The sequence below is a fragment of the Strongylocentrotus purpuratus genome, unplaced genomic scaffold (genome assembly GCF_000002235.5).
Source record: "Strongylocentrotus purpuratus isolate Spur 01 unplaced genomic scaffold, Spur_5.0 spur5_scaffold_6, whole genome shotgun sequence".
NCBI lineage: Eukaryota > Metazoa > Echinodermata > Echinoidea > Camarodonta > Strongylocentrotidae > Strongylocentrotus > Strongylocentrotus purpuratus.
The window spans coordinates 46,535,535-46,552,096 of NW_022145612.1; the positions used below are offsets into that span (position 1 = coordinate 46,535,535).

General features: G+C 38.9%; 1 protein-coding gene across 1 annotated transcript in view; it reads right to left on the reverse strand.

Annotated features, from left to right (window-relative positions):
• Positions 1-14,899, reverse strand: part of LOC100892044 — a 96,718-nt gene extending 81,819 nt beyond the window's left edge. Inside the window, exons 1-4 of the mRNA XM_031000029.1 lie at positions 14,647-14,899; positions 11,917-12,169; positions 11,174-11,260; positions 10,289-10,398 (exon numbers count right to left, since the gene is read on the reverse strand). Coding sequence (XP_030855889.1) covers positions 10,289-10,398; positions 11,174-11,260; positions 11,917-12,151 — 432 coding nt within the window. The 5' untranslated portion in view covers positions 12,152-12,169; positions 14,647-14,899. The remainder of the gene's footprint in view (positions 1-10,288; positions 10,399-11,173; positions 11,261-11,916; positions 12,170-14,646) is intronic.
• Positions 14,900-16,562: the final 1,663 nt, after the last annotated feature.

Genomic DNA, 16,562 nt, shown 5'->3' on the forward strand with positions numbered 1-16,562 from the left:
TTTACTCAGTGGGAACATCATAATTATTCTGTATTAACATCGACTTCCATTACGACTGGTTCCTAGGAAACTAAAAAATATCGATGGACGATGCTCCCCCCCCCCCCCCCCCCCCCCTCTTCCCCGAAAGATTGAATGGAATATGAAACATCTGAGACTTGGCATTTATAAATTGTACTTAATTAAAATAAATGGGCAATCCAACCCTGTGGTGGAAATTTGCTTTAAAGGAAAGCAAAACAAATCAGGGGAAAACATTCATAAAAGTTTGAAAAAAGATCAGATAAACAAGAACAGATAACAAAACAAAGGCCTTTGCGGGTTGTGAAAACAGCCATTAAATAACCGACCCCTGACTTGGTAATTCTTCTCCCCTGTAATTACCAGTGTCGGAACTCTGACAATACGGTTTTCATGTTATCAACTTGATCAATTTAGCGAATCATTCATGTATGGACCTCCTCTATTATGAAACGCTTATCTCAGCTGCCTGGACCGGATGCGAATTTTTTTTCCGTACTCGAGAGGGCAAATACCCCATGTGCGCATGCGCGTGGACTTGTGATTTCTCTGCTACTTCCCATACGAAATGTACATGTATTCGCATGTACTGTGCACGATTCGCGTTCTACGAGTAAACGATGGCATAGTAGTCTTCAAACACAGACTCTGATTTGCCAGTTTGACAAATCAATATGCGTATGTGTCGCGATGTGCTTATTCAAGTCTGTGTAGTTGTATGATTCAGACCCAGTAGTGCATATGGAAATACATTGCAACTTGTATAGAATGGTATAGTAGTCTGCAAGCACAGACGCTAATCTGACAGTTTGACAACATACTAGTAGTGTGCTGAGAAGTACTTTATTCAAGTCGCCAACTTGTATAGAATGGTATAGTAGTCTGCAAGCACAGACGCTAATCTGACAGTTTGACAACATACTAGTAGTGTGCTGAGAAGTACTTTATTCAAGTCTGCGTAGATGTATGATTCAGACCCTACTGGTGCGTGCGTTAGAAATGCATCTCAATGTGTAGAGTGTAGTATAGTAGTCTGCAAGGACATAATAATATATTGTGTATTGATGAGTAGTGATTTTATGCAAGTTTGTGTAGTTTAATGATTCCAGACCCCATGGTAGGCCTATGTATTGTGCCACTGCTCTCTCACACTCTTTCTCTCTCTCTCTCTCTCTCTCTCTCCATATCTCTCTCTCTTTCTCTCTCTCTCTCTCTCTCTAGCCCTCCCTCCAGTATGCTCGCACTCTCTGTATTACTTTTATTTATAATCATGGTCTGCTGAGAGCCAGAAGGATGTTAACTCTTAACACAACGAATGCCCTTCTGGCTCTGAACAAACCCACACACCATGAGGTCATTTATTGGCCTTCTCAAAACCGTCATTCTGTAATAATATTTCTAACTTTGGTCTAATAACTCCTTTGTCAGTATAATCCATGGTCAAATTAATAATAAAATCGTGATAGAACAAACACACATGATGAAATAAATGATTCAATCATCTTGATTGTGGGCACGAACGGAAAGACAAAGCAAGACAAATATTCAGTTGTAAAATTGATTCGACACATTCCGCACTTAGGCCTAGCCTATAATGTTTTCTTCTTCAGAAATCAATAAAATTGAATCTGGTGTAGCACTATAGGCCCAAAATATTGATGCTCAACGGACCAGACCAGTAGGGTCTGAATCATAAAACTACTCAGACTTGAATAACACTATTTTGTCAAACTGTCAGATTAGCGTCTGTGCTTGCAGACTACTATGCCACTCTGCAAGTTGAGATGCCTTTCCAATACACGCACCAGTAGGGTCTGAATCATAAAACTACACATATTTGAATATAAAGCACTACTCAAGACACTATGTTGTCAAACTGTCTGATTAGCGTCTGTGCTTGCAGACTACTATACCATGCTATTCAATTTGGGATGCATTTCTGTAAGCACTAAAATGTCTGAATCATACAACTTCTCAGACTTGAATACTAGTACTATTGCTACGCACGATATATGCGTAATTGTTTTGTCAAACTGGCAAATCAGAGTCTGTGTTTGAAGACTACTATGCCATCGTTTACTCGTAGAACGCGAATCGTGCACAGTACATGCGAATACATGTACATTTCGTATGGGAAGTAGCAGAGAAATCACAAGTCCACGCGCATGCGCACATGGGGTATTTGCCCTCTCGAGTACGGAAAAAAAATTCGCGGACCGGATCCCACAATAAGAGGAACAAACGAATGTAAAGGTGTAACTACTCTGGAAGATTACCGTGTTGAAAGAAGAGGATGTAGGCCCAAACGTAGGTCAAGCTACATGACAATACAAACAACCACTCTAACTTATGTACCTTTACGAGGGCATGTAACCATTTTAGAGCAGGTTTGAGTTATAGGTATAGCCACGAATATGAGAATTTTCCTGGGCAAATATGCTACCATTGTTAAAGGGGAAAAAAAGCAAGGCAACATAAAAAATAAAATAAAAAGTTTTCTGGCAATAAAGAAAAGCGAGTGCAAGATGAAGAAATTAATGTCTATTATCATTACTATTCTATTACAATATTGTAAGCATCATCATCGCCATCATCATCATCATCATCATCATCATCATTTCATGTATACATGTACATGCCATCTACAGAACTGATCATGAAACGAAGATTAACAAAGTTTTATTGACAGGATAGGTTGAACGAGAACACAGATGGAGACGAAGACAAATAAATTGAATTCTCACGAGGGATAACCAAAACAAGTCTAGCTGTTCAATGGTTATCCTGATAAATGGGATTTGTGTGTCATTTTATTCCATAAAATATATTTGGGCAATAGTGGTAAGATTGTAATATGGTAAGGCACACGACAAATGAAGATTTCTAATTATGAGAAACAAAGTCGAAAGTATTCAAAGTAAATATTATTTTTGTTTTCGAGAATAAAACAATGTTCATTTCAAAATGCATAAGTTCCCCAAATAGTCCTATATTTGATTTGCACATTTAAAAGAAAGGGCATTTAGTGTAGATCATGGCATAATGTTGGTCAGAATATAGTTACAAAATGTGTCGAAAACCCATGTAAAACGAAGGCTTAGGCCTATTATTTATGGCTCGGTTGATAATCGGCCGAGCTTTAGCACACGACAATCATAGACAATGGGGGAATGAATGGAGGTATCGACCGATCTTACGCAATTTGTATCGTGAAAAGGAAAGACGTGAAGCTTCAGCAAAATAAGACGGCAATTTCCCTCAAAAATAACAGACCTTATTTTTCGTATTGATGAACATTACTTATATTTTTAGAAATAAAAAAAAAAGTCTGAACTTTCATTTTTATATTTACAAAAAGAATCACGAAATTGACTGAATGAGGCGCAATGAAAGTAGAAAGCACCGCCAAATTTTCCATTACTTGCGATGTAACCGAAATCGCTCGAGAACCCCGTATTTCTTTATAGGGGCACATTACGGTGCGGGATCAGTCTAAAGGCCGATATTTTGTTATGCATACCATTTTTAGAGACATGTATTCATATTACCGGACGTCTCGTAGTTTCACGGTTCAGACCTAGTGTTATCCATTACTACTGTCAATTTAAGTTCACGAGATAGGAACCAAACAAATATCAATGGATGATGCTCTTACCCCCCCCCCCCACCTCCTCCCCCCCACCCCCCCCCCCCCCACCTCCTTCCCCCACCACCCCACCTCCTTCCCCACCTCCTTCCCCCGACCACGAAAGGTTGGTGGGGATTTGAAAGTTGGATTGATGACTGTATCTTAGAAATGTTGTAATCAACACCCAAGTTCGAACAGACCGCGATATTTATTGTTAAGTCGCCTCTGTTCTGAGAGCGCCGACATGTGGTGGGAATGTCATAATAAACCTGTCATTATTTGAATGTCGTTTTGCGACTGGTCAATGGTGAGGAGCAATTATTTACGATGACAAAAACATTTGTGTATTACAAAATAATCCAACATTTTAGGATTGTTATACCTTTAATCTCTCTCTCTCTCTCTCTCTCGATAATAATAAATCCATCTCTATCTCGAATCAACACTGTCTCCCCTTGTTACTCTGTTAATTTTTCAGAAAAAACAATAAAAACAGAAAGAAAAAAAGAAAAAAAAAAAAACACTGTCTCCCCTTATCTAATATGAGGCGTCATGTCAATCAACACCAACGTTTAAAACGCGCGTATATTTGACATTGTTAAGCGCCTTCGTTCTGAGAGCGCCGACATGCTTATGGCGGGAATGTCATAATAAATCTGTCATTATTGGTATGTCGTTGTTGCGCACGTGGCATGTTGTTGTCCACATGCCATGTTGGCGTGAGATAACATTGTTAAATTATTAGAGCATACGGACTATTTAGATTGGAAATAAGAAATAAGAAATCTTTTTACTTCTCATATATATAAAAAAAGACTAAAATCAGATTTCACCACCTCATATGTCAACATTCACCATCTCTTGCATCCTCTTTCTTTCCCTCGTTCTCTCCAATTCCCCTCTCACTCAGTTATCATCTCTCCCCCACTCTCTACTGATCTATATATGACCTTCTCTTTTTTTGTTTGGAATAAATAAGCACACCCTCTACAATTTTTATGAAATTCCGTAGAGAAATATGATATAAGTCATATTTCATTTATTATTGAAGAAGGAAAAAAAGAGATATAATTAAAAAATTAGAGAGGGAAGATGAGGAAGGTGATGAAAAAAAAAGGGGGGGGTAGGATAGTGTGCGCTAAACAAACAAATGATACGCAATATATAAGCACAGACCACAAACAAAATTATGTCCGTCTCGGTTTGGGAATAAGATTATTCGAAACAACATACTTCATAGGTTTACATTAAAGCATGTGCTTTCCTTCATGCGCAGACTCGTGGAGGGGGGAGGGGGGAGGGGGGGAGCAACGGGGCCAGGCCGCTTCCTCCCTGGCCAAAAAAAAGACGGACCGCCCCATCCCTGCCCCCTAAAAAAGTTTAAAAATAAGGTGGTAACCACAAAATCCACTCTCGCTTTTTATCTATAACAAGGATAACAGGATAACGGAATAGGGGCGGTGATGAGAGAGAGAGACAAGCGAAAGCAATTAAATATTGGGATTCTGATATGTCTATTGATCTTTTTGTGGGTACGATGAAAAGGCACGAATGGAGTAGAAAGTTGGATTCACTATGAACATGACTGACAATGAAAGCGGACAAAATATACAGTTCCTCAGGAAGACAAAGAAACATCCCTTCACTGCTATTGTGTAAAAATGTGTAGAACAGGTGTCACATGCATATTCACCTTTTTACATAATAGCAGTGAAGGGATGTTCCTTTGTCTACCTGAAAAACTGTATATTTTGTCCGCTCTCTTTGTCGGTCATGTTCATAGTGATTGATGACTGTATCTTGGAAATGTAATCAACACACAAGTTCCAACAGACCGCGATATTTACGATTGTTACGCCTCTGTTCTGAAAGTGCCGACATGTGGAGGGAATGTCATAATAAATCTGTCATTATTTGAATGTCGTTGTTGCAACCGTGGTCAATGGTGAGGAGCAATTATTTCCGATGAACAAAAACATTTGTGTATTACAAAATAATCCAACATTTTAGAATTGTTATAGGCATACAGCCAATTTACACCTGTAATCTCTCTCTCTCTCGATAATAATAATAAATCCAGATCTCGAATGAACACTGTCTCCTTCTTATCTAAAATGAGGGGTCATGTCAATCAACACCAAAGTTTAAAAAAAGTACATTGTTACGCGCCTTTATTCTGAGAGCGCCGACATAGTAGTGGCGGGAATGTCATAATAAATCTGTCATTATTTTATTTATAAATAGCACACCCTCTACAATTTTTATGAAATTCCGTAAGTCATATTTTATTTATAATTGAAGAAAAAACACACACACACACACACACACAAATCATTATATATAAGAGAAGGAATTTAAAAAATAGAGAGGGTAGATGAGGTAAGTGATGTAACAAATTAAAAAAAATGATACGCAACATAAGTACAGACCACAAAGAAAATTATGTCTGTCTCGGTTTAGGAATAAGATTATATGAAACAACATACTTCATAGGTTTACATTAAAGCATGTGCTTTCCTTCATGCGCAGACTCATGGAGGGGGGGGGGGGCAACGGGGCCAGACTGCTTCCTCCCTGGCCAAAAAAAAAAGACGGACCCCCCATCCCTGCCCCCCAAAAAGTTTTAAAATAAGATGGTAATCACCACAAATATCCACTCTCGCTTTTTATCTAAATGTATCATTTCATTAGTCCTCCGATCTTTCAACACCCACCATCTCTTGCATCCTCTTTCTTCCTCTCATTTTGATCATTCAGGTTCATCCGCATTTTCATGCAAAATATTTTCTTCATTTTTTCTCAATCTTTCTTCTACTCTTTTTACCATCTTTAATGAGGCATCGTGTCAATCAACACCAACGTTTCAAAACACCGCGTATATTTGACACTGTTACGCGCCTTTGTTCTGAGAGCGCCGACTCAGGACATATTTGTGGCGGCCTGGCGGGAATGTCATAATAAATCTGTCTTCATTCTTTCTCAATCTTTCTTCTACTCTTTTCACCATCTTTAATAAGCTGAAGAAAAGAAAGAAAATCAATTACAATATCACCGACGCTTGATAAATAAATAGTGAGAGAAAGAGAGCTAGAACCGAAAACAATTAAATATCGCTGATGTTACCGGAGTTTATGACAAAAATTAAGCCGTCGGAAAGAAATCAAAGTAAGGTCCATTATCACCTGCGCTCGAGAAATGCAAAGAGCGACCGATCTCGGGAGAGACAGAAGCAAAACCAATTCAATATCTGTTGATTTCTATCAATTCTTATGGTGCATTCTATATCGAAACTCTTCCGGTGTGGTAGGCGATTTGTTCCAGGTTCCGCGGAACAAATCGGCGCGCCGATTTGTTCCTCGGAACGAATCTACTGGATCGACTCGTTCACAGATACGTTCGAAAGCCGCCGTTCTTATCCGACATTGGCCGAACGTTTCTGCTTATATAATCGCGTATATTTTTATTACTTGTGTCGAATAAACATGGTAAAAATAAATTTTAGCTTTATCTTGATACTTTTGTATTTATTGTTGCAATGAAAACCAATATTATTTTTTTTGAAATATTACTTAATAATAAGGTTTATAACCTCGTACGGAATTACCCGCGCGCGGTACGAAAAATAAATAAATAAATAACCTACTGACTAAACCCTAACTAGATCTAGGCCAAGCTAGATTCTAGGCCTAAGTCACTGCGTGGCGTACTGATTGGGGGGGGGGGGGAGTTGACCCAAATAACATTCAAAACGTGGTTTATTTCTTATTCGATACCAGTGATTTACAAATGAAGAGCTTGATTCCAAAAGAAGCTAAATCAATATTTTGTTAAAAATTGAGTTAGACCTAGATCTAGATCTAGATCTAGACCTAGAGTCTATCTGTCTTAAAATAATGATTTCCTTCTTGGGGACAAAATGCACTAGACCCTAGTCTAGTCTAGACCTAGTAGAAACACATTCGAAAATTTCAGCAGGAATTATGAACAAATTTAGATGGAGTACGTCTACAATAGATCTATCATGTTTCATTCCAAAAGGAGCTAAATCCAAATTGGTTTCATTCCAAAAGGAGCTAGAAGTCTAAATCCACTTTGGGTAATTCTGAGTAGAATCTAGACTTTAGACCTCTAGGATCTAGATCTAGATCTAATTCACCTTTTTATTTAGGCCTAGATCTATCCACTTTCCCTTAAGCCATGCACCTTCATGTTGTTATTGGTCTAGATCTATATGTTAAAGGTGTCGCCCTGGACCAATAATATAGATCTAGACCTAGGTCTAGATCTAGATCTATGATAAGAAAAATAATTAGGTCTAGGGTCTAAAGTTGTTTCTGATTTTTACTAAATTTTAGATTTTGTGGATTTAGCTCCTTTTGGAATGAAACATGGATGGATGAAACAAATTATGCCAGAGACGGCACTCCCAGTGGGGGGGGGGGGGGGGGGGGTGGCAATTTGTCTTTGCCCCCTACTTTTTTAGGTACCCCCAAAGTGTCCTTTTCCTCTCTTTTCATCTCTGATAACAGATGAGTAGATCTAGTCTAGAGAGTCTACCTCTTTTCAGGTGCAAGAATTTCACCTCTGATATTTTTGCCCTTTTTTTATACTGACTCGTGCCCCTTTTCCTTTTTAATAAGTGCAATTTTTCTCTTCTCTTTGTCTTAAATGCCGCTTTAACCTCTGATAAGTGCCTCTTTTATTGTGACCCCTTTGCCTTTGACAAGTGCCCCTTTTTTCTTTTTTATATGAGCCCCTCCCCTTTTCAAAATGCCCCTTTTAATATCTGATAACTGCCCCTATTAAAATTCTGATAGGTGCCCTTTTCATTCAAAATATTCCCCTTTACTTGAGGAATTTTCTTTCTCTTCTTTTCTTCTTTTGTTTTTATTGGTCCTTCTTAATTATCAGCTCGACCACTCATTTCTTTTTTTTGTTGACCCCCCCCCCCCCCCCCACCCCACCCCGCATCTCTTTCATTTAAACTACATGTACATCATGCATGCAGCCCACATGCATAATTAGATTCTGTGATGAAGCCCGGTAATAGGTGGTTGACGTAACACGATATCATATAAAGCAGCATTCAAACCAAATTAGAAGGCCTGATTAGAAAACACCCCGACATCTGCTTTTACAGGCAAACTATAAGCCTATGGCAACAACTGCCCATTTTGCTAGACCACCCAGTCCCCGTCGCTTCGCGACGGCGCTGTCTATAGTTACTGTTTGTGGTCAATCATTGGCCGCAATTATCAACATATTTGAACAACGGGAATCTGCATTTCTTTACAAAGTTCTCAAATTGGCAATCGTTGGTGTAGCTAATTTGGAGAAGTTTGATTGGTTGCAAAGGCCGACCAGAATAGTTCATTTTGCTTTAGGGGTGTACCATGACGTGTATTCAATAATACGTGAGCACGCACGCTCTCCGATGAGATTCGGAACGGATCGGCGGCTAAATATCCCGCCGATTGGTTCCACGGAATGAATCGCCTGGCCGGAACCGATCGCCTGTGACTAGCGGAACGAATCTACGAATCCGGAACAAATCGGCGGGTACATATCCAGGCGATCGGTTCCGGAGGAACCGATCGCCTGCACGGAACAAATCGCCTATGACACCGGCACGCAATAAGAAGGTAGTCGCTGTCGATCGATCTCGCCTTTGTTTGGATGGCCTATTCATGGAGCATTCCAGAATGCGCCAATTAAGTCGTTAAGTACCGCATTCTAGGTACATTCTAGGTACATTCTGGAATGCGGATTAACAGAACAATAGATTCTGAATAGGGCATTCTACATGCATTCCGAATGCCAGTTGAATAAATCCGTGGCGCCTAAGAGCAAAACGATGACAAAACGATGTCTACCGGTACATGCAAGTTTTTATTCATGAAAATGCCTAAGTTTGTCATGTGCACTGTACACTGTACCCTTCAATAATCCACCAGACTACATGTCGGTTGCTTCTTCTGAAGTACAATCAACCATCATGTGTATTTTCGTACACACAATGGTGAATTGTACTTTATGACAGTAGAGAAGAAGATCAACCTGGATTCATTTTCACAACGATTTTTAGAGATGCACATTATGTCTGGAATAAAACAAAAAAAGTTATATCGGATAGGACATTGAGTGGAGGCCCCGTGTAGAGGAGATTCACCACCTTTGCACGTTAAGAACCCACTGCACTATTTGTATAAGAGTAGGGGGAAACCCCAGTGTAGTGGTCCACCTGCACACCCCCAATCAGTTACGGTATTTGCCGGCGATAAAGCCGCAGCGCACATTTCAAAGAGGGAAAAAAAAGGAAAAAAAAGGGAAGAAAAAAAACGGACCAAACAAAATAATCTTAATTTTCTCGTAAAACACTATTTTTTTTTTACAAACTGATACCAGAGGGTTATATTGATTTGGTTGGCTTTTCGCCTCCCAGGCACAGGCGACGCCAAATACTTAATAATAATTGATACCATTACAAGGCAAAATGGTGAAGAGATCGAGCATGCAATATCTTTATCTACTGGGTGTGAGTCAACAACAACAACAACAACAAGATTCTTTACAATAACTAAAACTTCTCCAAGGAAAATTACATTCAAAGCTGATAGTGAAGAATATTGAGTAACTTACCTTCAAGGAGAAGTCTTTGGCAAGGCAGAAGTAGACATTGTGTTTCCTGGCATAGATGATGTTCCTCAGAACTTTGTTTTGATACTTTGGAAACGTCATACTTCGATTGACTATAATGGGGATTAAAGTAGATCGTAATGAAGGGACAGAAAAATAACATAGTCAAGTATGAGCTAGAATGCATGGTGTCATCTTTAGAAAATAAATGTATACAGGTAAGTTAAGTAAAAAACTAAAATATCACAGATACTTTTCCTTCTCTCTCTCTCTTCCGTGTAAAACAAAAAATGTTTGTTTTTGGGAACTCCTTATACATGTAGTAACAGTTACATTTTATGTCAGCGATGTTCAAGTTCTATATCGTTTTTTGTTGTATTCAGAGTTCTTTTTTATGATATTCAGAGCACAACTAAAGCATTCTGCACTCGTACATATTTTCTTCTTTCTTTTTCCTTACCAGAGATATATCCCATAATTGCGCCCAAATTTCTTTTCGAAGCAATTCATTCGTAGCAAAATTAAAGTCCTTAAAAGCATTTATAAACGTGATTAATTACCCCCCCCCCCCCCCAATAAAAAAAAGGCAATTACAACAAGAAAGGCAGACTTGGAAGTTTTAAGTACAAAGACGCACTGTGTTATAGAAAGAACTAAGTCTTCATGTACTTATAATCTGAAAACTCGAAAACTACTACACACACAAATGAGCTCATTCACTTTGTTAAAAAAAACTACTTTTCAAAAAAATGAAACACAAATGAAAACAGAACCAAAAAACGGAACTAGATAACGACGATTCATGTTGGGGAGGGTCGATCTGCATATTTTCAAGTTTTCAAGTTATATCACCATTCAAGTGAACCTCTACAGGATTTTAGCACCTACCTGCATGTCCAATCCCATCTTTATACCACGTTGTAATGCCTCTCGTGTCCAGGAAAATAAACTGCTTGGTCCTGGGGTTGTATGTTACTGTAAGTGAGACATTTATAAACATTTTAAAGATAGTTTTTCTGATCCACGCTGACAAGATAGCAGTTCCAGACTTCTAGATAGCATTTATATGTAATAAGAAATTGCCTACACTGTACTCTGTAGCATAACAAGTTAAAAATAATAAGGTTTGTCAATATGCCATCCCTTTATAGATCACTATATTAAGTAATAACTACATCGAATGCCAATTTCCTACCAACACCATTCAGTTATTCTTTGCTAAGCTAAGTGATGTGAGATAAATTTACCCCCACTCTAGTTTATCTTTATGAATTTAATCCTTTAAGGTTCAACAAAGTCTTTCTCAATGCACCCACATATACATGTAAGTGAGTATTAAAGCAAGGAACAGAACTTGAGTCTGACATGGGTACCACATATATATACAGGGCTTTTATATTATCCTTTCATTTCTTCATACTCAAATAACCATTCACCCATGCAACGTCAGGTTAAATTTTGATTCTATAAACATACAGGGGATGTACATAAAATGAATTCATAGATTCTCTTTTCAATTCTAATTCTTTCTCATTTCCTTAACCACTTTTGACAATAAACCTGCTGACATACAATATTAATTAATGTTTATCTACCGTTAAGTTTATTCTAAAAGAATGAATTATTTGTACCATCAACCAATTCTGTTAGTTTCTTGCTATGCTCATAGCTGTTCTTTGGCTGGAAACCATCTTGAACAAGGTGAAAGAGAGATGAGTTCCTGGTCTGACTCTCACAGCTTGGCAGACAGTCATTTGAAGGCATAGAAGAAGTTTTGAGGTGGTCCATCGCAGTCCCATTCACGCCTTCCTCACCGTCACCGACTGTGGCAGCTTCCATCTCTTCTTCCAAAGTTTCAGACTCCATGTCATATCTACTTTGGATCTGCAAATAAACATGGAATCAACAACAAAAACTGGATGAATATATGAATCTACCTACTTGAGCCTCCTTCAGATATATATATGACGTGGCAAAACTGCTGCACTTTTTTATCATGACGTAATGTGTACTACACTTCACATTTCAGTATTTCATAACAAAGAGGTGAGAGCCCAGGATCTTGGTTGCACACAGTTTCTATTTACTTATGGTGGTGTGACCTTATTTTGTAGACAGTTTCATATCTTAAAAATATATAAATATTTCCATATCTTAAAAATATATAAATATTTCCATATCTTAAAAATATATAAATATTTCCAAAATCTGATATCACCAATGGAATTATCTAGTATTAGTTGATTTAAATGTATTTGTGTAGAATATGAGAAATCATGGATTGGATTGAATATTATCACTTTCCTAATTATTTGTTATATGTCTGCAGACTTATGGAAACCCTCACGTAGAACTTTAGCTTACATTTACTGCATGCGCATAACGTTCATCCGATAAATCTACTGTACAGCCTCATTTTCCTAAATTGGCGACTACAAGGGCCCTTCTTATTGGCTTTCGCTGGCTGCCATTCGCTCAAAGCTATAAGATATTGGTGCGAGGAGAAACCCTGCAATTTTCTGTTTGGTCCGATACCAAAATCATGATATTTCAGCCAGACCCTCTATTTGGTACGATTTTTTCGGCAGCGTTAAAAGGTTAGGTATTTCACTAAAGTTTATGTCTTTTGTAACTTTTTTAAAGTCACATTTAAGGTACAAACTGGAAATTTATTCAGAAATATTTGTTGATTTTTCTAATTTATGTGTGTGCAATACTGCAATGCCATGTGTGCGTCAGTTATGTGTGAAGAGTGTCACCTGTTTAAAGCTTGACATGTCAGTGTGACATAATATTACGTATTGGTATTGCCATTAAACTTAAGTTGAGCGTAAGTTAAGTAGGACTTCTCTCACTTAAATTTGAAGCAACTGGAGCAGATCGGTCAATGGAAGCACGTAAACTTACTGTACAGCGCTCAATATGTAAAATTCTTTACCTTATTTTTGATGGATCGCATTTTTTGATAAATCAACTGTAAACCCCGTGCGTGAAGTTAGGTCTCGTTACTTTTATGACTTTTTTAGATGCAGCGCGCACACACGATCGGTCATCAAATTTTTAGATCGCGATATCTACGAAATCCTTCGACAATAAATTTTTTAGTTGTACCAATCTGTAGTAAAAAAACTTTGCCATCCATTTGGTAATAATTGAAATGAATAAATTTGTGTAGAATATGAGAAATCATAGATCGAATATCACATTTTGCAATATGTTCTAAAATGTCCGCGAACTTTGGTCACCCCTTCATACAACTTAAGCTACATACTATTCTATGTATCTAACATAATACATGTTTGTGTGTTTAGTACAAAGCCTAAACTTGTATAAATAGACATTCTGTATAAGATAATACATTAAACTATAATAACTTTCTACAGATATAGAGTACATGTTTATTGGTTTACTGCATCATATCTGAACAAGCCTTCGATTAGTTCTGCATGCTGCAGCTACACTTTGTGACTTTCCTCACCAAATTATTTGCTAATTGCTAATGTAATTTCTACACAACCTTCAGCCTTCAGGGGCCTGTTCCTAGAAACCGTCATAAGTCTAACTTCTTGACTATCCCATTGAAACGCGTGTTAATTATATAACACACGTTTCAATGGGATAGTCAAGAAGTTAGACTTATGACGGTTTCTAGGAACGGGCCCCAGGACACACAACACGTAAGCGTCTTCTTCTTCTTCTTCTGGGATACTCCTCAACGTTCCGTTAGGAACCAAGCGAGGAGGATGAGGGGGTGCGCACTGTGCTTTAGTTCTTATTGCTTGAGTCTTGGTTGCGGAAAAAGTTGGTTGCTTGTAGTTTGAAGGTGTCGATGTTTGTGGTCCTTTGGATGTCGGAGGGTAGTGAGGACTGGACTAGGTAAAAAATCTGGGAGAGGTCGACAAATGCAGAGACGCCAAGTTCAAAGATCGGCAATGCGTGACATTTTCATGATTCGGCGCGCGAGCGCGCGTGCGAGGGTATAACACACGTATAAGGTATAGCATTTTTCAAAATCTAGCGCGCGCGTCTTGCGCAAGAGCATTTTCAGACCCTCGAAATGCATGATGTCACGCCTAATGCGTGATACTTGGTAGCTATGAAAATGTCACATTTATTTTTTGGAGCAACAGTGTTATCTGAAACTAACGTTACACTTACAACTTATCATTCTACATTCCAGGTTAAGTTTGTTGTGAAGGAGACGGTTATATGACCCCGCATACGTACTTCATCACTTGTAACCCCGCACAAATCAAAACAAATCCAACCATTCTCATTCACAAAAACAAACTTAACCTAGACCCTAGTCCTAGACCTACACTTTGTACGCATTCATCTTCTTTTAATTGCCATGTTCTTACCACATCTTTTGTGTTTATCTCGACGGATCTATAAAGGTTGGGGATCCAGCTTGTTCATTGCCCTCTCGTCTCTTTCGAACTGTTCCAATTCCAGCTAGCTAGCGGAGTAGTGTGGTACTAGGTACAGGTGCGGTCGGCAGCCCCGGCAGCCAAGGGCGCGGTGCGGCGCGGAGTTCGATAAAGCGCTGAGCAGCAACTTATTACAATAGTTCTCAATGGATTGCCTGGAAACGGCAAGCTTTCAAAGCTCCCTCTCTGGCGCCATCTCTGGTCGCAGGATTTACATGCCCGGAGAGATATAAAGAGGGGGGGGGGGGGGGCAAATTTTAGGATTTGTTTTCCTTCTTCTTCTTCTCTTTTAGGGGAATAGAACGGACTGCAAGGAGATTTTGTTCGATAAGGGGTTTGATAGAGAGATCATCGGTGCAGTGATACTGACAGTGCAGGTCAATATTCTTACCCACACAAAGGAGCATAATTATAGCTAGCATAAACATGACCCATGGTCATGCCTCATAATTGTATAGAAATTAATCTTCCGTATACCATATTCTATCATTGTTATCATTATATATCATTCTTCATCTTCTTCTTCTAATTATTATTATTATTATCATCATCATCATAATAATGACGTTTTATTTACCCAGGGTAAAGCCACTTCAGTTATGAAACTGCTCTTCCCGCGGGCCCTGCATAATTATGTATGTTGCAACTACCAGTGGCGTACGCAGGATTTTTTCAAGGGGGGGGGGGGGGGGGGTTAACATTTTTAAATCGGGCCAAAAATTTCGCAACGACTCAGCCCGCCGCTGAATAAGAGGGTGGGGGTGGGGTAAGAGGACACTTTTGTTTTTGGTCTCGAAATTTGAAAATTTGACATTTTGCTCCTTAGGGGGGGGGGGGGGGGGTAAGGTCACTATTTTTTTAGGTCAGCCATTGGCATAATCTTTTTTTTTTGGAAAAAAAATAAATCCACAAAAGGGGGGGGGGGTGTTCAAAAATATACACATAATACACACATACAAAAAAAACTTAAGGGGGATAACCCCAACCCCCCCCCCCCCCCTCCTACCTGCGTACGCGCCTGACATCACCTGTGCCTGCAAAGGGGGGTGTATTTGACTTTATATCCGGAGATTTCCTTTAAAAAGCGTGTTTTTTTTTTCTTTCTCTCTTTGATTTTATATTCCTGAGAAATTTAAAAAGTGGGTTATAAAATATTAAAAAGGAGGCGTCTCTCTCTCTCTATCTCTCTCTCTCTCTCTCTTTGGACTTCTGAGATTAGATTTTGAAAGGGGGTTATAAAATATCTTGATATCATAGATAGGGGGTACATTGAGCAGTGTTTCGGATTTAGGGGGGTCTCCATGCAATGCAGGGAAAAACCAGCGAAAACCCCGCGAAAGGGGGATTCACAAAATTAATGTTGGCAGTCCTGGCCGGGGGCATTTCACAAAACTTGTCATCAGTGACAAATGACAGTTTTTTTTTTATAAGCTACTGAAAACCTTGCTTCTGATTGGCTATCAGCAGATTTGTCACTGATTTTTGTCATTTGTCATTGAAAAAAGGCTTCACGGTGAAACGCCCTCCTGAGCGTACGCAAGTATACGCGTACCCTGAAAAAATTGGGGCGGGCTGTACGTACGAGTACGTACCAGGGAGAGTTAATGTTGTTGGTTATATTTTATGGCGTTCAGTCAGATTTGACTATTAACGCCTATAGTCTAGTTCTAAGTCGTGTTGTGATAATCGAGTCGTGATATTATAGTTCCTGCCTTTGAAACTCTGTGCGTTTGTGCTTCGCTGGTCCACTGCTGCATGGGGAGCGTAGCAGACCAACCCTGCTAGGCTGCTACGTACATTGAGCGGCAATCATTCGGATGCCACATAGATACACAGTGTACTGCTTA